We start from the raw sequence: 24,663 nt of genomic DNA, 5'->3' as shown, positions 1-24,663 counted from the left end.
TAACTCCTTCTAGAGCTTTCAAGCTACACCCACAAAACTTTACAAAACTTTTAAGACTGGTCCGTAGATAGGTGCTATGCCTTTTCTAACTGATGGGACCTACCGAATTCCTAAACGGGGCGCTCAAACACCCCAAATTTTCCATTGACTTAACATTGCGACAAACTTTGACGGGTCATAGCTGCAAGCGAGAAATTTGTACAAACTTGTGGGTTACCACATTTGCAGAGGCTGGCAGGCTCTGTAAGAACATACATCACATTGGGGTGTAAGTTTCACCCCTGGGGTGTAGAAGGCCCCCAAAATTCCCCATTGACTTATAACGGGGCAGGAAACACGCCCATATAAGGGAATAACAACGTTCCAGATGGAATATCTTCGCTTTACAGTGTCATAGAGACATGGGGGTGGGCTCATTTTACTCAGGCATCCAATCAGTCTCTCTGGATCATCCCATAGCAATTAAGCCACGCCCCTAGCAACCATTTTTGGGCACCCTAGCAACATCTCCCATAGACTTCCATTATAAAATGCCCAGATGGATATCTTTGCAGCACAGTGTCACAGAGACATGGGGGTGGGCTCATTTTACTCAGGCATCCAATAAGTCTCTAAGGATTCTTATTGAGCTATTAAGCCACGCCCCTAGCAACCAAATATGAGCACCCTAGCAACATAATAAACAAAGCCTTATATCTCTGGATCCGAACATCATAGAGACATAGGGGTTGGGTCTTTTGGTCATGTTAGCTTCATGATAGCTTCAAGCTAAGTCATACTAGCTTCATGCTAATCTTATGCTAGCTTTATGCTAATTTCATAATAAATCTTGCTAACTTCATGCTTATTCATGTTAGCATCATGCTAGCTTCATGCTAATTCATGTTAACATCATGCTAGCTTAATGCTAATTCATGTTAGCATCATGCTAGCTTCATGCTAATTAATGTTAGCATCATGCTAGCTTCATGCTAATTCATGTTAGCTTCATGCTAGCTTCATGCTAATTCATGTTAGCGTCATGCTAGCTTAATGCTAATTCATGTTAGCATCATGCTAACTTCATGTTAATTCATGTTAGCATCATGCTAGCTTCATGCTAATTCATGTTAGCATCATGCTAGCTTCATGCTAATTCATGTTAGCATCATGCTAGCTTCATGCTAATTCATGTTAACATCATGCTAGCTTCATGCTAACTTCATGCTAATTCATGTTAGCATCATGCTAGCTTCATGCTAATTCATGTTAACATCATGCTAGCTTCATGCTAATTCATGTTAGCATCATGCTAGCTTCATGTTAGCATCATGCTAGCTTCATGTTAACATCATGCTAGCTTCATGTTAATTCATGTTAGCATCATGCTAGCTTCATGCTAATTCATGTTAGCATCATGCTAGCTTCATGCTAATTCATGTTAGCATCATGCTAACTTCATGCTAACTTCATGCTAATTCATGTTAGCATCATGCTAGCTTCATGCTAACTCATGTTAGCATCATGCTAGCTTCATGCTAATTCATGTTAGCATCATGCTAGCTTCATGTTAACATCATGCTAGCTTCATGTTAATTCATGTTAGCATCATGCTAGCTTCATGCTAATTCATGTTAGCATCATGCTAGCTTCATGTTAATTCATGTTAGCATCATGCTAGCTTCATGTTAATTCATGTTAGCATCATGCTAGCTTCATGCTAATTCATGTTAGCATCATGCTAGCTTCATGCTAATTCATGTTAGCATCATGCTAGCTTCATGTTAATTCATGTTAGCATCATGCTAGCTTCATGTTAATTCATGTTAGCATCATGCTAGCTTCATGCTAATTCATGTTAGCATCATGCTAACTTCATGCTAATTCATGTTAGCATCATGCTAGCTTCATGCTAATCATGCTAACTTGATGCTAGCTTCATGCTAATCATGTTAGCTTCATGCTAGCTTCATGCTAATTCATGTTAGCATCATGCTAATTCATGTTAGCATCATGCTAGCTTCATGCTATTTCATGTTAGCATCATGCTAGCTTCATGCTATTTCATGTTAGCATCATGCTAGCTTCATGCTATTTCATGTTAGCATCATGCTAGCTTCATGCTAATCATGCTAACTTGATGCTAGCTTCATGCTAATCATGTTAGCTTCATGCTAGCTTCAGGCTAATCATGCTAGCTTCATGCTAAATCAGGCTAGCTTCATACTTAAACATACTAACTGCCAGATAGCCTACTAAACTAAACTTCTGTCAAACAGTTTTTAACATTCAGGCCAGGCTTTGTCAAGCCAACATAAAGTTTGTCAACAAACTTTTCTATCTAGTTCGATTTAGGATTGGGTTAGGGGCTTTTAAAAACTTCTCAAACTATAGACCAGTTCAAATGATGTAAACAACGCTGGTCCAAAAACACTTCCTGTTACAGTTTGTGACAGTTATTTTTTTATTTTACATATATTATTATCTTTAAGATGTTTGTTTAACTTCAGTTAATTCAGGTTTATATGTTCTGTTGGTTTATTTTATCCCAACGTTTATCTAGTGTTAAAAAACGGAAACAGGAAGTGCTTCTGGACCAGTGTTGTTTACATCCCCTGAACTGGTCTATTATTTCACACTAATTTTGAGCCAGCCCCAGTTTTTTTTATGATTTTCACAAAAGTTTAATGCATTCCAGAAAATGTTCTTCTTTAAATATATATAAATACCATATCAAATGAAAAAACAGACCCTCTGCTTTAAAAAACAACAATGTTCATCCCATTTTCATTTGTTTTTTATCACCTCTTAAATATGGGTAGGATTCTTAAAAAATACAAAATTTTGAGCAAAAAGTTTTGTGAAGGACTTCTGATAAAGATCAGATTTAGAGCGATGATTAAAACATACACAGAGTTTGAACGGTTTGCCCTAAGGGGAGATACATCCAGGTTTTATAAGTTTGGTAAGAGCACCACCTGGTGGATAATAGTGGAAATATGGATTGCCAGAAAAACTCGTCATTAGCAGGGAAGTGGTTTCTGTTAATTGACGAGTTAACTTGAGTTAACTCGTCAATGGCGGGGAAAGAGTTAAGGGTAATTTAGGGTTTCTTTGATTAAACGTAAATCCAGGACCAACTAAAAATGTTGATTCAAGATCACATCTTACTTTGTGAAATCACAGTGACCCTATAGACAGTTTCATCGGACAGACGCACGTTGTCAACTTAACTTCCAAACTCTATTTGTTTAACGGTCTGACTAGTGGCTAAACTGAACTCTGGAACAAATAACTCGAAAATAACAAATGTTTTAGTTTCCTGAAGAAGTGGTGAGACGGCGATCATGGATCATTGCTATGTGAAGGAAGGTTTGGTGGTACCCGATCTGTAATTAACATTGTATACATACTGTAGGCCGGGTGGGTGGCTTTGCTAGTGGACCCTCATAATCTTTAACATAATTCAAACACTTACAGTATGTCAAACAGTGACATAAAACCTTAACTACTTAACAAAGGACCCTAAAAAGTAGTGATGCACCGATGTATCGGCCGCCGATATTTATCGGCCGATTTTTGATGAATTTGAAACAGTCAGCATATCGGCAATAGCACGAGAAAGGCCGATACCGATTGTTTATTAATTAACTGCATAAAGAAATCCATTAAATGTAAAAAATTAGTTAATGTTGTTAATAAAATAAATGCTGAATAGCAAAAACCACCTTTGAAGGTTGTCATGCTGTCTTATTATATTTATTTTATTTTAATTTGTGCCTCTCTTATTATGTTGGTCAGTTGAATGTTAATTAGATCCAATCCATGTTCAGTAAAAATAATTTGATGCAGAAATAAACTAGCAAATAGACCAACTGTATAGGCTTGTATACAAGTGTTTAATATCGGTATCAGTTAGAAGTTGTCTGTTTAAATTGGTATCGTATCGGCCTAAAAAAAATCCTATCGGTGCATCCCTACTAAAAAGAGGTAGATCATCCACTTTAGGTTTGAGGACTCACCTTCATATCTCTCCACCACATTCTTCTGTGGAGCTGCTTGGCTCTACTGCTGAATGCTGATGCGTTGTCTGATAAGCTTTCTGAAAGTCACATGACATAAAACAAAATAAACATCAACACAAGAGTCTGCAACATCAAGATCCCTATTATATGCTTACATAAGCTCTTGGAACGGTGTTTCCCGGCCCAGTCCTGCGTGGCACCCATCCCGGGATGTTTTGGATCTCTCCTTATATAAAACACCTGATTTAGCTCATCAGCTTCCTCCCAGAATGTTGGAGATGTCTCCCTAATTATCATACTGATCCAGTGTTTTGTAGGGGGAGACACCTGGAGCATCCAGGGAGGGGTGCCGCGTGGAGCTGGGTTGGGAAACACGGTCTTAAACAACTGATGTCCAGATATAGAGAACACAGCAGCTCACATTATCTCTTTAAGCTTAGATTCAAGAAAATGTTTTGTAAATATGACACGTCTTACGTAACTCCTAAATGTGAAAAATAGATTTCATCTACAGACAATGCACACTAATCACGCAAACATTATATTGTTTAGTTAAACATATGGTCACCCTTATGCATGCACAAAGGCAGCATTGAGGGAAACACATGGTAAACATTCCCTTTTGTAAGTGACAATGTCTTCCAGATGTTGCATTAAAGCTACTTGTTCTCCATTTGCAGACAAAGAAAGTTGAAGCTTTGTTATGCAATTTGCACAGAAAGACGGGTGCAGATACAAGTATTGTCCGACACTTTAGCTAGTCAGTAAATATCCGACTATTTTATTGACTGTCCACACTGTGCATCACAATTGCTCAGATCCTATCTGTGTCTCATGGTGGTCTTTCAGTTTCTGGAATATCTGCATTAGTTTTTGTAATGACATTGCATGGAGGGGTTTCCGATATATATTTTTGACTTAATGACCGATCAGCGTGTGACATCACAGTACCGCAAGAGCGAATCAAGAGCAGGCTCTCACAGTACTTTGATGTCATGCTTTTGGACAGGAATCACAGATTCTACACACAGGCCTAGGCTGCGTCTGAAACCGCATACTTCCATCAATTTAAATCTAAACTTAAGACATTCTTCTTTAACAAAGCATTCACATAAAATGTCCAGTAAATGTACTTATCCCGCAATAGTTAGTTTGTCTAGAATAAAGCACTCACATCTGGGTAATATACTTATGCCGCAATAGTTAGCCTGTCTGGAACCGAGCTGACTTCAACCACTATAGTGTATGACACTTGCATTACATGTGAACGGCCCCTACGCTAATAGGATTCTGTTTCTCTCTCCCTGTCTCGTCCTCGACCCTGAGGACAATGACCACGTTAACATGCACACTAATAATGCGATTATAATGGGATTTTGGCAATACTGCGATTATACCTTATCTCATGTAAACGCAATAATTAGATAAAAATAATGCGATTAAGCTCATAATCGCACTAAGTATAATCGCATTAAAAGAGGTGGCTTTAATCGCATTTATACCGCACTAACTGAAGTGCGCGTATGTTTTAGTCACGCACCTTAAGCACAAATTCGTTTTAAACTTGACATTAGGAAGTTTTACATGAACTCTGCCAACACGACTCGCTGTCAGTATTCTGCCTTCATCCAGAAACAGCTCAAATAACACGACAGCAGTGTATAAAACCTTTAAGGGACATTATAACGATAATTACAACGATAAATATATTAGTGACCACATCATAATGATAACTTCATGCTAATTCGCTCAACGAGCGCGGCATTACCTAATATTGGATATTTCTTGTAATAAAAACTTTTTTTGCAATTGTTTACATGTCACTGAATATGTAAATATGCTGTTCTTGCATTTACACAGCGGGAAACCAGCAGATGTCCTCAACTTGCTGCGTTTCGCGTAACTAAACAATGAATGTAGTAGTTTGTGTAATAATAATTACCTTTTGGCATAGTCAGTGGTAGAAAAAGCATTAAGTATGAATTTCACAGCAACTGCATCAGCACTGGATACCTGAGGTAATTTTATGTTATAGACCTCAGCAATGAATGAGCTTTTCTACTGCATTTAAGTGCGTTCATCGTGTGCCAAAAAAAAATATTATCTTTAATATAAAACGATTTTTAAAACTATATTTTTATATCGTTTTAATGTGAACGCCCTTTACAGGCACTGTCATAATATTTCTGTCTGCATCACGGCACCAGATAATGAAATACATCCATAACAACGTGTTTGTCATTTAACGCAAGTAAATTAAAACAGTGGATCATATATGCGAGTTCATCATTTGTGCTCTGCATTGGGCTTTGTGTGAATAATCCGAAAATAAAAACTGCATGTAAACAGGAGTGAAGAGGTTAGCTCCAGTCATGTAAACATCTTACTGCGATTAAGTCCTTACTCGCATTATTGGAAATATTCGCATTATTGGTGTGCATGTAAACGAGCTCAATGAGACAAACAGACCCAGTTCCTGCAGCTGTGAAGGTCATCACACCACTGATCTACTGACCGTCCTTCAACGAGATGCCCAGCCGATGCCTGACCAGTAACCACCGGCGGAACCAGTTTAATTCGCTTACCCGTTCACATACACCGATAGTATTTATATATATAAATATATATGTATCTCTCTCAAGGGTTTTTTCCATCCTAGGAGTTTTCCCCCTGGACTAGCCAGGAGGGTTTTTCTCCTAGGGGTTTTTTTCATCCCCAGGAGAGTCCACCACCTTTGGCTTAACTTACTACTTTACTGTATACGTAACATTATTACTACGATCGCTTTTCTATGCTTTTCCTACATCTATTAATGTAAAGCTGCTTTGACACAATTAACAATTGTGAAAAGCGCTATATAAATAAAATTGAATTGTTTTGAATATAGTAGACGAAAAGAAGTAGGCGTGGCGAGTAGTATGTCCGAATTCATAATATTCGAAAAAAAGTAGGCGAGTACCCGGATGACCTACTACTTCCGGCAAAATCCCGAATGGTTCATTCGATGGATTCTTTGCTATCCCGTGATCTCCCAAGGAGAGGAGTTATCCAACAAAGAAGACGACGGAGGGGCTTTCCTTTGTGTTTAAATTGCGGTTCATTTCAGTTAATGACTAACTTGTTGTTATGATTGACAACGTATGTCACGTGGTCTATCAACATGGCGGAGGTAGTACGTTCAAATTAATTCATACTATCCATATTTATACTGGGGGTGCACCAATACATCGATATGGTGCTGTATCATTGTTTGTCTCTGTGCAATAAAAGAATCGATATCTTTATGATAAATTAATGATCAATTTATCTAATTCAGTACCTACTGTCAAAGTATGCAATTTCAGACACAGACGTACTTTTTATTACAGACAGACGCAACTGTTTCTAATATTGTGGTACAGTTTTGGCAGAAAAACACGCCTCTAAGTGCTTTACATATCGGTCAGACGGTCTCTTCCTGTAGGCAGTACTTGGCTGGTAAAGCCGCAGTGTGGATCAGACCTTTCGTTGTTTATTGGTCTCAAAAGGTCTGACTACGCGAGGGTGGATTTCACTTTTTGTAAGGTAATGTAAGACTACCAAAAAGTCTCAGTTGGGAGGAAACCATTCGCAAACATCTTCAGATGGTCTATTGTTCACATCTGCTGTCTTAAATGAACAAAAATACACATGGGACATTTTATCCAAAAATGTCTCCTGGCTGTTCTCAAACAAAAAGCAGAAATGGGACATGACTCACTGGTTAATGAAAAATGAGATTGGCTATACAAAATACTTTCCCAGCAAAATATATAAGGTTACCTGGAACTCTGTTTATTATGTTTGTAGGCTGTTCAATTTGATTTGGTTGGGTGAGTTTTAGTAAATACATTTCAAAAGATGCTATTGACATGAAATTTCCACCAGATGTTGGTAACAACCCATGCAATCCACACAGTCAAGGAAATCAAACCATAGATGTCCATAAATTAAGTTATATGTAATCATGTAAAATGACACAGGCAAAAGTATAGGACCTCTAAAGAAAAAGAGGTCCAAAAAGGAATGTAAAGCCAAGACTCAGGCATGTGATCGGCCAAGGACAAAAAAGAAGGAAGGAACCCACACCATACACAAAAACAAAATGCACACAATAACACACATACACTCACCTAAAGGATTATTAGGAACACCATACTAATACTGTGTTTGACCCCCTTTCACCTTCCGAACTACTATAATTCTACGTGGCATTGATATAACAAGGTGCTGAAAGCATTCTTTAAAAATGTTGGCCCATATTGATAGGATAGCATCTTGCAGTTGATGGAGATTTGTGGGATGCACATCCAGGGAACGAAGCTCCCATTCCACCAAATCACAAAGATGCTCTATTGGGTTGAGATCTGGTGACTGTGGGGGCCATTTTAGTACAGTGAACTCATTGTCATGTTCATGAAAACTATTGAAAAGGGATGGTCATGGTCAGAAACAATGCTCAGGTAGGCCGTGACAATTAAATGATGCCCAATTGGCACTAAGGGGCCTAAAGTGTGCCAATAAAACATCCACCACACCATTACACCATCCCCACCAGCCTGCACAGTGGTAACAAGGCATGATGGATCCATGTTCTCATTCTGTTTGTGCCAAATTCTGACTCTACCATCTGAAAATCGAGACTCATCAGACCAGGCAACATTTCTTCGGTCTTCAACTGTCCAATTTTGGTGAGCTCTTGCAAATTGTAGCCTCTTTTTCCCATTTGTAGTGGAGATGAGTGGTACCCGGTGGGGTCTTCTTCCGCCTTCTCAAGGTTGTGCGTGTTGTGGCTTCACAAATGCTTTGCTGCATACCTCGGTTATAACGAGTGGTTATTTCAGTCAAAGTTGCTCTTCTATCAGCTTGCATCAGTCACCTCATTCTCCTCTGACCTCTAGCATCAACAAGGCATTTTCGCCCACAGGACTGCCGCATACTGGATGTTTTTCCCTTTTCACGCCTTTCTTTGTAAACCCTAGAAATGGTTGTGCGTGAAAATCTCAGTAACTGAGCAGATTGTGAAATACTCAGACCAGCCCGTCTGGCACCAACAACCATGCCACGCTCAAAATTGCTTAAATCACCTTTCTGACATTCAGTTTGGAGATCAGGAGATTGTCTTGACCAGGAACACACCCCTCAATGCATTGAAGGAACTGCCATGTGGTTGGTTGGTTAGATAATTGCATTAATGAGAAATTGAACAGGTGTTCCTAATAATCCTTTAGGTGAGTCTATACCCAAAAACACATTATAACCATTATAATTATTTAATTCTTATGTGCAACTTAAATTATACATTTTAAAGAAAGCATTTTACTAGTAACCAGAACAATGTTTAATTAAATGTGTTGATAAATGTGCAAGGCTGTAACAAGGGGCATCTCCTTACTTTTTTACATCTGCAATAATTTTATTTAGCAGTAATCTGTAAATCAGAGGCGAGGCAAGAAATTGTAAACTGAATGGACCTTGAAATAGGGTGGACCTCAATATCTACATGGACTCTCAAATTGCATAATTTTCGGGAATAGCAAAAAAAATATAGGGGGAAAATAAAATGAGAAATAAGAAGAAAAAAAAATCAAGAAAGTACAAGCATAAAAAAAACAAAGTTACAAATAAAGTAAAGTCTAACAGGCCCGTGGTATAAATGTAATAAATGTATTGCAGAAAACGGGGGCACTGAGAATCATTTTGGATTTCCTAAAATCGAATGATATTGTAAGACGCCTATTGTGGATATGGTGAGTATATACTGTGCGTTTATATCAAACCTTCTTACCAGATTTGTCCTGTAGCTCATCCAGACGTTCGCCTCGCTCGATCACTTTGGAGATGTTCTCCTGCATGACATCAATGACTTCATCAACCTGAGACTGCACCCTGAGGGCCACCAAAAAGGAACAACATGTTACTTCTATTTCATTCCATTTTTACAGCCTGGGTGAGCACATTGTGCTTTGTTCCTCTGATATTTCGAGGAGAACTGATGCAGAATCCATCCATCTTATGCAAACACTGCACGATTAAACAACATATCATTGTGACTGTGATCTGTTGACCCTGCAGCGTGGAAAGGTGGCACTGTTGTGCTAGACAAGGTCTAGACATCCAAACAGTTCAAATTATTTGATCTTGCACACAACGACGCACTAAATAGCACCTGAGGCATTTAGCTGCACTCCTACATCTGGGAAAAGGGTTGGCGTGGCTTCTGGGACACAGGTTAGCCTCTAAATAAACTGCCAACAGGATGTTTTGCCACTTGCTTGGATACCTGCCTGGTACATATGATCTCCTCCAAGACGTCTGAGAGCAGAGATGTCTGTTTGGGAGGGTAAATGCCATGCGTGATAGTTCCTATGAACTTTAAAAACCCAGGCCACGAATGAAATAACTGCAAAAGACTTCACGAAAAGATAACAAATGTAAGGTTCCACTATTGAATTCCATTGTTTTAGCATGTGGTTACGTAAATCTGGTGTGGCGCGGCTGCTCAAACTGGCCGAAGCTGGACTGGATTTCCATTGGGAGAATTACTAATGTATATAAGTATGTACCCCCCCAAAAAAAGCTGGTTAATAACAGCTACGTCACTGAGGACAGCGATTTTTTATATTGGGAGTCACATTTTAAGTTTGCCTGCAAATATTATGTTGTGTCATAGAAACACAGATGGTCACAGTGACTCCTTTCTTTTCAGATCGAAGGAGTGTTTGGGTGCGAGTGTTTGCACAGATGTCATTAAATAAAGTTGCAAAAACTTTGCAAGAAACAGCGACATTGGCAGCCATTGGATGAACAGTCAATGAATGTCCGTACCACAGTGCCAGTAAAAGTTATTAGACATCTGTTTCCAAATTCCTTACCTGAGCCAGTCCAAATATTTGGAAATTCTTAATTTTCCTACTATTACTATTTCCTATTTGTATTATTGTTTTTTTCAGAGTTTAAGTATTACTATTCTGCATGTTCTTCTATGGTAAGTGTGTCTGACATGTTTTCTTGTTAAATTATTTTTTATCAGGCTCTTTATTGGCAATAAAAAGGTTATTTGTCAGCAGTTGAAATGTCACAAATGACACTTTAGTCATTTCTCACATAGTCATTGATATTTGACTGTCTTTAGCTCCAAAGGCAAGCAAGCTTTTCGGCAAACAATCTCCACTTCTAAAAAAGGACTTCACTGTCCTTTTTCAATAAAGGTCAAATATTCTAATTTATTCAGTAAATCTTCTTTAACCTCTTAAAAAGCACCCCCACTCTGGCCCAAACCATGAAAAGACCTACTTTCACTAAAAGGGCTGTTTTTACTAAACTAAATTTTGGCCCACTCCTCCACACAGACCTTCTCAGATCAGTCAGGTTTCTGGCCTGTCACTGAGAAACACAGAGTTTGAGCTCTCTCCAAAGATTCTCTATTGGGTTTAGGTCTGGAGACTGGCTAGGCCACACCAGGACCTTGATATGCTTCTTACAGAGCCACTCATTGGTTATCCTGGCTGTGTGCTTCTGGTCATTGTCATGTTGGAAGAGCCAGCCTCGACCCATCTTCAATGCTCTAACTGAGGGAAGGAGGTTGTTTCCCAAAATCTCGCAATACATGGCCCCGGTCATCCTCTTCTTAATACAGTGCAGTCGCCCTGTCCCATGTGCAGAAAAACACCCCCAAGGCATGATGCTACCACCCCCATGCTTCACAGTACGGATGGTGTACTTGGGATGGTACTCATCATTCTTCTTCCTCCAAACACGTTTAGTGGAATTATGACCAAAAAGTTCTATTTTGGTCTCATCTGACCACATGACTTTCTCTCATGACTCCTCTGGATCATCCAAACGGTCATTGGCAAACTTAAGACGGGCCTGGAGATGTGCTGGTTTAAGCAGGGGAACCTTCCCTGCCATGATTTCAAACCATGACGTCTTGGTGTATCACCAACAGTAACCTTGGAAACGGTGGTCCCAGCTCTTTTCAGGTCATTGACCAGCTCCTTCTATGTAGTTCTGGGCTGATTTCTCACCTTTCTTATGATCATTGAGACCCCACGAGGTGAGATCTTGCATGGAGCCCCAGTTCGAGGGAGATTGACAGTCATGTTTAGCTTCTTCAATTTTTTAATGATTGCTCCAACAGTGGACCCTTTTTCACTAAGCTGCTTGGCAATTTCCCCGTAGCCCTTTCTAGCCTTGTGGAGGTATACAATTTCGTCTCTAGTGTCTTTGGACAGTTCTTTGGTCTTGGCCATGTTAGTAGTTGGATTCTTACTGATTGTATGGGGTGGACAGGTGTCTTTATGCAGCTAACAACCTCAAACAGATGCATCTAATTTAGGATAATAAATGGAGTGGAGGTGGACATTTTAAAGGCAGACTAACAGGCCTTTGAGGGTCAGAATTCTAGCTGATAGACAGGTGTTCAAATACTTATTTGCAGCTGTATCATACAAATAAATAGTTTAAAAAATCATACATTGTGATTTCTGGATTTGTTTTAGATTTTGTCTTTCACTGTGGATATGCATCTACGATGACAATTTCAGACCCCTCCCTGATTTCTAAGTGGGAGAACTTGCAAAATAGCAGGGTGTTCAAATACTTATTTTCCTCGCTGTATGCACAAGAACATTGTAGAAAGAGGGTGGGTAAGATACCACCTACAACAATCTAGATTTAGCTACTCCAGCTCAGTAAGGTTTTATGTATTTGACACTATAATAATAAAGCACAACTCGTATGTCAAATTCTCATAGACATGGATGCACTCTCATGTATGGTGTCTAATGCACACAGACAAAAAAAACATGTACATACTGTCGAATTTTGTCATTTTGGGCACCGAATCTTGGTCCTGAAGGTCCTCTCCTGAAAGAAGCATAAATTCAATATAAGTAATTGAGCTTGCCTGGAAAGCCTTTGTTTATTTGTTAATGCATGAGTGATGCAAAACAATTGTATGATGTCAAATAAGATCAGGCAGAATGAAAAAGCAGACTTACAAGAAAAAGTCCTCCTCTTCATCAGAGTCTTCCTCCAGTAGGTTTCTCTGCATGTTTGAAAGATCAGGTTGTTAACCCGGTCAGAAATAATCAAGAGTAGGGGTAAACTAATGTGCGGCCAAGATCACAACCATGTGTCTGAGGTAACAGTGAGCCTAAGATTCATAAAGATTGCATTGTGAACTACATACAGGTAGCCATCTGCCTTGGAAACCTGTTAACTTTGAAGGACGCAATGTGGGCACAACGTGTGATGCAGTATTCCTAGATAAAGAATAACATGGGGGCACAGTCATTCAGAACACTTTGCTCCAACAAAATGACTTTTCTGATGGACATGAGATGTGAACTTCAAAAGCCGCTTATACAGTCCAAATCCATGTGGTCTATATCTGCACCATCTGATTGGTTTTAATGTTTGAAGGAAATCAGAGAAAGCATTTAGCACCAACGTTTATTTTGTTTAGTAATGAATGATCACATTTAAAATGCCTCAGCACTGATTTCAGGATCCTGATGACTGTATGTTATATAACTCTCCCTAACTGCATCCAGACCTCTGACACGCCTTTAAAAATCTGGACAAACGCTTACAAACTTACTATGGAAAAACTCTGTGTTTACTAAATGGACAAATTGTGCACTACTACAGCATTACAGAACTACGATGGCATTTTAAAGGAAAATGCACTGCATATCATCCATCACACGTACATAAATATACTGAAATAAATCCATGTTATTTATCCAAATGCATAAACATAACAAATGCAGAACACATGCAAATTAGTTTTTTTTCAATATGGAGACTATAAAAAATGTATTATTATAATTTTCCATAAAGATTCAGCCCTTCTCTATACAATTGATCATCTAAACTTAACCATCCCAAACCAATAATGCATTGATATTAAAGGGGACATTTCATAAGACTTTTTTAAGAAGTAACATACATCTTTGGTGTCTCCAGAGTGCATATGTTAAGTTTTAGCTTAAAATATCATATTTATTATAGCATGTTAAAATTGCCACTTTGTAGGTGTGACCAAAAATGTGCCGTTTTGGGTGTGTCCTCTAAAATGCAAATGAGCTGATCTCTGCACTTAATGGCAGTGTTGTGGTTGGATAGTGCAGATTAAAGCCCGATTTATAGTCGTGCGTAAGATCTACGCCGTAGCTACGCCGTAGGTTATCCGTAAACTGTGCTTAGCTCTGCGTAGCCTGACGTACACCTCGCAAAATTTGTAACAACGAGTCAGTTCTACGCGGACCGCAAGCGCTGTGATTGGTCCACCAGAACCCCTCCCGTCAGGTAAAAAATCTGCGTCATAGGTATTTCCATTTGCGACAGTAAAAAGAAAGATGGGCCAAGTTAAGGGGTGATTTAACTCAAACTGCAACAAAAGTCGCTGTTTATTTATTTCCATCATTGCTGGTCTTTATCAAATCATACACAACAAGTTGCTGTTTCTTCTTTGTTTGTAGGTTAACTTGCCAGGCTACTTCTTCATTGACGATCGCGCTGCTACTGTGGTTACACGTATGGATACTGCCTACCAGTGGTCTGCGCGTGTTTGCACGTCGACGCCGACAACTACGCAAAAGTATAAATAAAAAGCGACGTGGAACCTACACCGCCGTGGCTACGCCATGGGACCTACGCACAACTATAACAAGCCTTTAAAGGAGCGGTGAATCAAATACTCAATTTTAACTTTATAATTTTTTATATAAGAGGTCATCATACTTAAAATTAACATCCTGCAATTTTCAGAACTGAACACGTCCGTGCTACTGAAATATAACAGTTTTTGGCACCAAGCCAGTATTACGACCGAGTGTGGAATTCTGAGAAATATGACGTCAAAGTAGAATTGAAGCACCTCCCCAAAGCCAAATACAACTACCACTTTTGTAGCCCCGCCTACAGCTTCCTGTGACACACGTGTGTCTCAACAATCAGTAAACATGTCTTCAAAGATTGCCAAATGTAACCAAAATGACTTTTAAATAAAAAATTTTTAGAGACTTTTATTTTGACGCGGTGATCTGTTATTATAGAGTAACCATGGAAACGCATTTTCGGTTGTGGAAGAACCTTCTATGTGAAGAACACAGACGTTGGATAACGGAGGCTCAGAACATAACATTAGGAATGCGTGGATAAAGTTTGTTTTTAAGAAGTTCCAGCTGGCGTGGGGAGTGTTTGTTTACTTTGTGTACCTCGGATTAATTTGTAAAGAAGTTGATGCTGGATTTGCTGAGAGACTGTGATTAAAAGCATCACTAATATTGGATCTGACAAAAATGACACAGCAGTATAATACACAGTAAGTAAAACATTTTACTTTATTTATGTTACTGCGTTTCACTATTGCTTTGTTGGAAGAGATCGCTTGATATGTCCTGTTGTAACATCTGTGTCTAAACACGTATGTTTGACTGTTTTAATTTACTTAAAACATTAAACGATTAATAAAGGTACAACACTTAACAATATGACTGTAATATAACAATAGAAATATACAAAGCTAATGATAAAGAAGGACTTACCAGCCGCAATTTAGATTCTGATGCCTGCTTACTGTGTTATATACGGTAATTTAGGCAAGTTGCGTTTGAAAAGTCAAACACTCAACAAAGCTATTTTTATCATACCGTAAAACTTCAAATAATAGCCGAGTCCCAAATAGACGCCTGTCTCTTTTAGACGCCTGGTGTGACGACAGGTTTGGGTAAATAAACGCCTGTCTCAAATAAAGGCCTGGTCTGTTTTTTAGTTTCGGGTTGTATTTAATCTTCTAAAACCCGTGAGATAGTCTGTTTAAGACAGTTCTATGGTGCAGATTGAACACGCTAAAGTTTTTTTTGCTTACCGGTAGATGTCACGTGACAGACGCAGTCGTTCCTTTACTCATCACTATGACAACACAACAAGCTTCGTCGCCAGGATTGAGGTGATGATGACAGTAGCGAAGTGGCAATCGGGAGAGTCAAGACTTTTCCTGGTGGGCCGGTAGTGTTTTGGGGCCGCTGATAATAGCCGGGCTTTCAGTCTTTTGTCATGCATGCACTCCCGCCACACATTGTATTTCTCACGCGGAAACACTATTTATCATATTTAATATGCTGCAGCGCCTAAAATGTATCTGGCCGCACTGCTCTCTCTCTCTATCAAGCCCGTCTTCCCTAGAGTTCTAGTCGAGCGAGCCAATACAAAAAAAAGAAAGAGGCTAAACAATAGCCAATCAGAAAATAGCACTGTTGTATCTGGGTAAGATTTCACGCAACAACCAATAAAAAAACATATCATTGTTTGCTTTATTTATACTGCCAATAATTTAAGACTAAGAATAAAACGTAATATGTGGTAACCTCCTGCTGTCATGCTGGAACAATTAAATTAAAAGCCTGTCTCTTATAGACGCCTGTCTCTTTTAGACGCCTGGTGTGATGATAGGTTTGGGAAAATAAAAGCCCGGGCTATTATTTGAAGTTTTACGGTATAACTGTGGTATGTAACGTTACGTGTATGTAAGCGCAATCTCACAAGCACAATAGAAATATACAAAGTTATTGATAAGGATTTATCAGCCGCAGTTTAGATTCTGATGTGCGCTTACTGTGTTGTTTACGGTACTTTAGTCACGTTGAGTTTAAAGTTTTGTTTCTACTTTGCTATACGTATTGTCATTTATGTGTATCATCTTAAGCACCCAGAATCTTTTGTGGGTCAAACATATATGTATTCGGGTGCTATTTTTACACATTAATGTTTTTAAAACATTTCCCCACATGTAATGACGCGCAATGAAGCTGTCCAATCATAGCAGTGGGCGTTTACGTCCAGGTCTTCAATGCGGCCCGCCCCTTCAAACGAACAAACCATTTCTCTAGAGAGTAACTAATCCATGTTACAAAATAGCGTATTACTTATTGCGTTTGATGTTTTTAAATGTAAAAACCACGCGAACATCATAAGTAGACATCAGACAACAGTATAAAACAATAAAATCGACAAATTCACCCCTTCTGAATATTATCCCCTTCTGACATGACAAGGGGAGCCTAATTTCAATAACATATTTTTCCACGTGCTTTCAGAGAATGGTTTACTAACACTAAGTTACTGGGTTGATCTTTTTTACATTTTCTAGGTTAAAGAAGCAATGAGGACCCAATTATAGCACTTAAACATGGAAAAAGTCCGATTTCATGATATGTCCCCTATTAATATCTGCAAGACTTTAAGAAAACACACAACAGAAATTATTTATTATGCCAGTAAAGAGGATTTTTCCCTACAGATATACAACAGCGTTGCAACTACGCACTTCCAAATAATTACGATCCTTTACGAGAGGATAAAAAAAATCAAGCGGGTCATTTCCACTGGTTATGGTCAGTGACGGTTACACAACCAGCACATGTAAAGCCACATTCATGAGCTCTGTTCCAGATCTTTCTTCTTTCACTGCTTGAGTTTAAACTTCCATGTGAGATAGGTCAGAGAAGACTTATCCAACATTACTATCTGATGTTTTCCAACAATGTCTTTTAATCATGTTTAGGAGTTGTATCCCAAAAAACAACCCAACAGGGCTTTCTTATCCTGGCTTTGGTTCTGGCTGGTTTCCAGTGAACTTTTTAACATCAGCTCTCTCGTCTTTCAAAACTGGCAGATAATGAAGGCGTCTAATATCAATGGTGGGATGTGTAGTGACAGATCCTCAGGAAGAGCTCCAGTAGTTTACTAACCCCTGCGGGATTTAATGCCTGTTATATTATGACATTAATCTTTCTTGCAGTGAATACATCTGTCAACCCTAACCATTTCTCCAAAATCCCTGCTTACTTTTCACTGTAATGTCATTGTTCACTGCCTGACTTTTTGTTTACACATATTTTTGATAGTGACAGTCATACTTAAAGTTGGGTCTCCTAATCTTAAAACTTCTGCACGCAACTTGGTTTGTGTTGCAGAATGATCATGAGACTGAAGAATAGGTATGCTAAAATTAGCACTAAAGGGACCCAAGCCATATCTAGAGGCCAGTGGATGATAGTTAGATAGATGCCAACAAGAACAATCTGGCAACCACCCAACACACCCTGGCAACCATACTAGCATCACGGCTGCAAATTTTGCAAGGGCAAGCATACTCTCATTCTTTTCACAAAAACATATAAATCTAAGTATTTATGTCTGCAAAATGACGTTCAGTTTACTTTTGGGTTCCAGTTATTCTGTTTTTCTTTCCAAGTGTACTTCAGTTCCACACAGTTTGTCTATCGAAACTATCATTAAGACATGTGCTAACTGCCCGCTGTATAAAACATATGAGGTGAGACCCATTTACAATAGATTTGTTATGTAACACCGTTGTGTTCTTCACTGAGTGAGCACCATGGGGGTAAACACAAGCAGATCATAAAGCACGAGGGCCTGCTAGGGGGTTTAAAAGTACAACGATGTTCAGGTCTGGATTTGATCAGATAAGTGCAACCTCTCATATTCATTATGTCATTGCCTCCATCTGTAATTGTTTATATATTGCAATACTTTCCCTCATCCCTGTAACTGAGCCAGATTTAGGTTGTTTTCCCCAAAAAATGTATAAACAATGTCGTTCTGTCAAAATATTGCTATTTTAAAAATATTGCAACACTGGCTCAATCAAAGGCATTGTTTAATACGGGACTGTTTTCAACTCATGGCAGGCAGGGATGTTTATGATCATAAAACTCAGGTATGACTCATGTAATATATTACTCATCTTTATGGTAAGAAATATTAGTGGCTAACCTTCGGGAAGGATCTGTAAGACTCACTGTTAGCTCAGACAAGGATCTGCTGTGCTTACCCTTTCGCTGCGAATGGAGCCCGTGACCTCATCATCGTTCAGATGCCGTTTAAATTTGGGAGGCATGCTGGGGTCGAGCTGCTCCTCCCTCTCTGGCTCCCTCTGCAGGCAAAGGCAAGAAAGGAAACTGTGATTTAGGAAAACATGTTAAACCAGCATTTGAGTTCAACTCACAACAAGAGTGAGTAACTCAAAATGAAGATGCATATAATATAAACGCCAAGCCAAGAGAGGCCGTGCATTACAGCAATTTTACTACAGTATTTGATACTACACACAAAACAGTGAGATATATGTAAAATGATGTAAAATCACTGTAATCGACCAGCTTAGCATGGCTTACTGCTGTCAGATAACAATGTACAAAATCAGTGTTTAGTAAACCACTATTACATTGTTTTCTGCAATACTCATTTCTGATTGGTCAATAGCAGCATTCGCAGCATACTATAGTAAACATTTTTGTGAAATAACTGTGATTATTGTATAGTCAGATGGTTAAAATATGTGGTGACCCTAGACCATAAAACCAGGGTATTTTTTTTACAGATTTATACATCAGCTGAATAAATAAGCTTTTTATTGATGTATGGTTTATTAGAATAGGACAATATTTTGCCAAGATGCAAACTATTTAGACATCTGAAACCTTAGGGTGTAAAAAAATCTAAATATTAAGAAAAGTGGCTTTAAGGTTGTCGAAATGAAATCCATAGCAACATAATTAGTAATAATAAATACATTTTTGATATATTTATGCTAGGAAATTTACAAAAATATTTTCTTTACTTAATACATAAAATGTTTTTTGCATTAAAACAAATCTATAATTTTGACCCATTGTTGGCTAATGCTACAAATATACCCATGCTATGGTTTTGTGGTCCAGGGTCACAATTATACCACCTCATGTAGTTTACTAGCTTAATATAAGGACCTTGAAAGGCTGGTTTTGGTTTACTATGGAATTCAGCTGTGTGGTCACAGATGGACAATTATTGGCTATTTTACAACAGGTTTATAGGCATCTCATCCAATTACATTTTAGACCTGGGACTGTCCGTTCCGAAAAGCTTAATTCAGACCAGATTGTGACCTGAAATAAAGCCCGCTTATACTGGCCGAAAAGCCGGGCACAGGTCTGTTAGTGAGTTCATTAGAAGAAACTTTAAGCAATAAAATGGCTTTACTTTAAACTCAATCCAGTCATAATTTAGACCACCCTGTTATATTTAATAGTTTGGTCATGGGGAAACGTCCAGGTCCAGTCACACCAATAGTAATGTGCTTCTTTTGAACATCAAAGAAAGCTGTTAAAGACAGATTTCAGGAATTAATGTGAAAGTCTTTAAAATGTCTTTATTTTCTCACAGCGGTTCACACATGGTTTAGCCATTGGAACATTTTTACATACCTCTAGCCTATAGCTTTATTGTCAAAGCGGACTTTCATCTAAATATAACTACACTTTAAGTAGGTTCTCACATGGTATACTCCTAAACGTGGAACTAAATGCACAAAAGGTTGCAAATTTACAAAATTAACTTACAAAACTTAAGTCTGATTACTTGGTACTAGAATACCACCCTTTAACAAGAATAACGAATGTAAAATTGTACATAGGCAAAGATATTGGATATAACAAGAGCACTGCTATACTAATTAAATATGGGACAATGGAACCCTCAATATGGATGCTTCTGTGACTAAAGTCCTGCTTTCCAGTTAAAACAACCAATCATCAATCTACACTCACCTAAAGGATTATTAGGAACACCTGTTCAATTTCTCATTAATGCAAGTATCTAATCAACCAATCACATGGAGCGTGGCATGGTTGTTGGTGCCAGATGGGACGGTCTGAATATTTCACAATCTGCTCAGTTACTGGTATTTTCACGCACAACCATTTCTAGGGTTTACAAAGAATGGTGTGAAAAGGGAAAAAACATCCAGTATGCGGCAGTCCTGTGGGCGAAAATGCCTTGTTGATGCTAGAGGTCAAAGGAGAATTGGCAGACTGATTCGGGCTGATAGAAGAACAACTTTGACTGAAATAACCACTCGTTACAACAGAGGTATGCAGCAAAGCATTTGTGAAGCCAAAACACGCACAACCTTGAGACGGCGGAAGAAGACCCCACCGGGTACCACTCATCTCCACTACAAACAGGAAAAAGAGGCTACAATTTGCACAAGCTCACCAAAGTTGAAGACTGGAAAAATGTTGCCTGGTCTGATGAGTCTCGATATCTGTTGAGACATTCAGATGGTAGAGTCAGAATTTGTCGTAAACAGATTGAGAACATGGATCCATCATGCCTTGTTACCACTCTGCAGGCTGATGGTGGTGTTATGGTGTGGGGGATGTTTTCTTGGCACACTTTAGGGCCCTTAGTGCCAATTGGTCATCGTTTAAGTGCCACTGCCTACCTGAGCATTGATTCTGACCATGTCCATCCCTTTATGACCACCATGTACTCATCCTCTGATGGCTAATTCCAGCAGGATAATGCATCATGTCACAAAGCTCGAATCATTCTTAAATTGGTTTGTTGAACATGACAATGAGTTCACTGTACTAAAATGGCCCCCACAGTCACCAGATCTCAACCCAATAATGCATCTTTGGGATGTGGTGAAACGGGAGCTTCATGCCCTGGATGTGCATCCCACAAATCTCCATCAACTGCAAGATGCTATCTTATCAATATGGGCCAACATTTCAAAAGAATGCTTTCAGCACCTTGTTGAATCAATGCCACGTAGAATTAAGGCAGTTCTGAAGCCGAAAGGGGGTCAAACACAGTATTAGTATGGTGTTCCAAATAATCCCTTAGGTGAGTGTATATAAAGACTAACAATTCTCTGGGCCAACCTGCATGCGGAGAAGCTGAAGTTGCATCAAATAACTTGTTACAGTAAAATTAGGTAATTTATTAGTAGATTAGTAGCTACTCTTCAGCACACATTACTACAGTAAAGAGCATGAATAAAGGTGTTCAAAAGCGTTCTTCACAAGAGGAATACAACAGGAGAACCATTTCTGTTTCCACAAACAACCCTTCAGAAACTCTTATACAGAAACAACAGGAAACCGCTTCATTTTCCCCTCTTGGACAACAATCTTAACCTAGAGGTCTGTACCATTGAGTCCACTGTCCTCTTTTGGGACTGCTCTCTGCTTCTCCTGCTGGTAAGAGCTGCTGGAAAATGGCGTCTCCTTTATCCAGGAGCACAGCAGAGGGTTCCAGAAAGCAGGAGAGGGAGAAAAAGAGACTGGGGACAAGGAAAGATAGGGAGAAAGGGAGGGGTAGCAGAAATGAGGAGAAAGGGGAGTTTGAAAAGCAGGTCATGAAAAGCCAAAAACAGAGAAGGACAGGCAATCCAACACTCATCCACCTGAAACCATGCAGATGCAGATACTTATTTTTTAGTGTAAGGCTTGGTTTCACAGACTAAGCTTAGCTAAAGCCAGGACTAGGCCTTTGATGTTTAAGCATTTTTATATTACATATGTTAGAAAGAGACAAATCTTGAGATACACCAATGGCACTATTTTAAGATCTGTCAGTGCAAGTTATTTTCAGTTGAGGCGGCTCAAACAAGCCTTGTCTGTGAAACTGGGAAAAATGTCAATTTGAGAAGAATGTTGTGTGTAGTTAAGCCAAAACAAGCTTACACTGTTTTAAAGGGTGAATTTACCCAAAATGCAAATAAAAGGTGATCATTTATTAACCATTACTATGTTTCAAACCTGTGTTGTTCAAGTCAAAGTTATAGCAGACTTTGGAAGAGACTTAAGTAAGGTTTTATATTTACTAAAAATCATGCCCTTTATAGCTCTCAAATCTCTATAGGTGCTTCCTAATCAAGGTTTTTCTTAACCAATTATAAGGCATATGAAAAAGGAACTTCAATCCTGGTGCACTACACCAACAGTACATATGCCATAGGGAACAATGAACATGCAAAATGAAAATTAATAGCTATGGCAGAGGCCAAGATATATAATGATTAGGGATGCACCATCAATATATTGCCTATAATAGGTATAGGCTAGGGCTGCACAATAAATCGCATCTCGTCACTAAAGCCGGTTCCTTGATTAGTAGTAAATCGTCATCACCTGCTTTCAGGTGGAGCGTCACTTACTACACAAAGCCGTAGTTTACTGACAATCAGGGAAATTTCGCATTAATTATCGCGGATATATCGCCTGCGATATGTATGTGTCATGGCCCAGTTTGTCTGAGCCCTAGTGCGAATGTTCTTGTTCTGGTTTGACACACGCTCAATTCTATCAAACCCCTGGTGAACTTGCGTTAATCTCACATTATCACCAACTCACACGTAGGAAAAGATGTAATACATAATGCAACTCTGCATAATTTTGTTTTTTGATATTTTGGAGTTATTATGCACAGCAGACAGAGCGACAGCTGTGCATTATGTGCTTTGGAATGCAGAATTTATCAGCTATTAAAAAGAACTAATGATTAGATTAACGTCATGAGCTAAAAAGCAAGCGCAGGTTACTTTGCTTCCTAGTCCAAGGTGCTTTCAAATTCACGTGAACCGTGTCACAGTTTTATTGCACCCAAGCTCAGAGCACCTCCTTCAGGTAGTCTCTGGTTGGGTATCCCGGTGTACTCCCAGCTCCGCATGACAGCTTTCACATTACAAGTTTTTCATGCGAACTGTGCCCTGTGAATGAACACTTACATTAGGGGGCTTTTACACTGGCAGTTCAGTTTGAAACAGGAAGTAAATCGCTCTCTCTCAACACTGAAGGCCACCAAAATGTTAAAATTGTGGCTTCTATTTTGAATCGTTTGGGACACGGTGACACACAACCCTCTCACCATGCATATCAATGCTTAGTCGGTCTATCGCTTACTTGTGCCGCTCAGACAGTCACGTAACTGTTGTGTGTGCTAGGGATGCCACAATTCTTAATATAATATTAACTCTTTCCCCGCCAGCACTTTTCATGATTTTCACAAAAGTTCACAAAATGCCTCCCAGAAAATTCTCTTCTTTAAATATATAAACATACAATATATTAAATGAAAGAACAGACACTCTGCTTTCAACAAAAACAAACAAAAAAACGTTTCATGCTACCTTCATCAGTTTATCACCTCTCAAATATGGGTAGGTTTCTTTAAAAATCCCAAATTTTGAGCAAAAAGCTGAGATAATTCCATTTTTGTAAAGGACTTTTAAAATAGAAATCAGATGCAGAGCAATCCTCAAAACTTAGACGGACATACAGCTGTTTGCCCCAGGGCGATACTTCCGGGTTGGATAATAGCGGTATTGCGGATTGACGTGATAACTCATCAATGGCGGGGAAAGAGTTAAACCATTTGGTATGACCTCCACGTTCCAATACATGCATGTGAATTGCGGCTTTTCGGTTTATGCGTCCAAATCCATCTTCTGGCCATTTGCTTTCACACGAACTTGAAGACATCTTGCTGGGCGAGATTGTATTATATTTTTCATAGTTACCGCTAGAGTTCTCAACAGGTCGGGCCGGCCCGACAAACCCGACGGGACCCGCGGATTCGGGTCGGTCAAAAATATAAGCAAATGAGTCGGGTCGGACCTCTGGCTTAATCTTTTACGCTCCGTGAAAAAATGTATTAATCATCACTGCTGTTCACCGTAAAGAAAGTCTGGTCTGGCTGTTGCGTCCAACGTGCATCACAGAGAGGGGCGGGGGATAACAATAAGCTCCGGGGCAGATCAGCAACGGATCCTGAC

General features: G+C 39.1%; 1 protein-coding gene across 3 annotated transcripts in view; it reads right to left on the bottom strand.

The window, feature by feature from the left end:
• The window catches only part of vamp4 (vesicle-associated membrane protein 4), a 46,947-nt gene that overhangs the window by 19,860 nt on the left and 2,424 nt on the right, over positions 1 to 24,663 (bottom strand). Inside the window, exons 2-7 of one of the 3 annotated variants that reach the window (XM_055185885.2) lie at positions 22,039 to 22,170; positions 18,892 to 18,993; positions 13,028 to 13,074; positions 12,843 to 12,893; positions 9,811 to 9,911; positions 4,002 to 4,081 (exon numbers count right to left, since the gene is read on the bottom strand). In XM_055185885.2, the coding sequence (XP_055041860.1) occupies positions 4,002 to 4,081; positions 9,811 to 9,911; positions 12,843 to 12,893; positions 13,028 to 13,074; positions 18,892 to 18,993; positions 22,039 to 22,041 (384 nt within the window). In that variant the 5' untranslated portion in view covers positions 22,042 to 22,170. The remainder of the gene's footprint in view (positions 1 to 4,001; positions 4,082 to 9,810; positions 9,912 to 12,842; positions 12,894 to 13,027; positions 13,075 to 18,891; positions 18,994 to 22,038; positions 22,171 to 24,663) is intronic. The other 2 variants (XM_055185886.2, XM_055185887.2) reach the window with 2 other exon arrangements.

Source organism: Misgurnus anguillicaudatus, chromosome 18 (genome assembly GCF_027580225.2).
Source record: "Misgurnus anguillicaudatus chromosome 18, ASM2758022v2, whole genome shotgun sequence".
Taxonomy (NCBI): Eukaryota; Metazoa; Chordata; class Actinopteri; order Cypriniformes; family Cobitidae; genus Misgurnus; species Misgurnus anguillicaudatus.
Note: the sequence above shows the minus strand (reverse complement) of the source record. Positions and strands in the feature narration are given on the sequence as shown.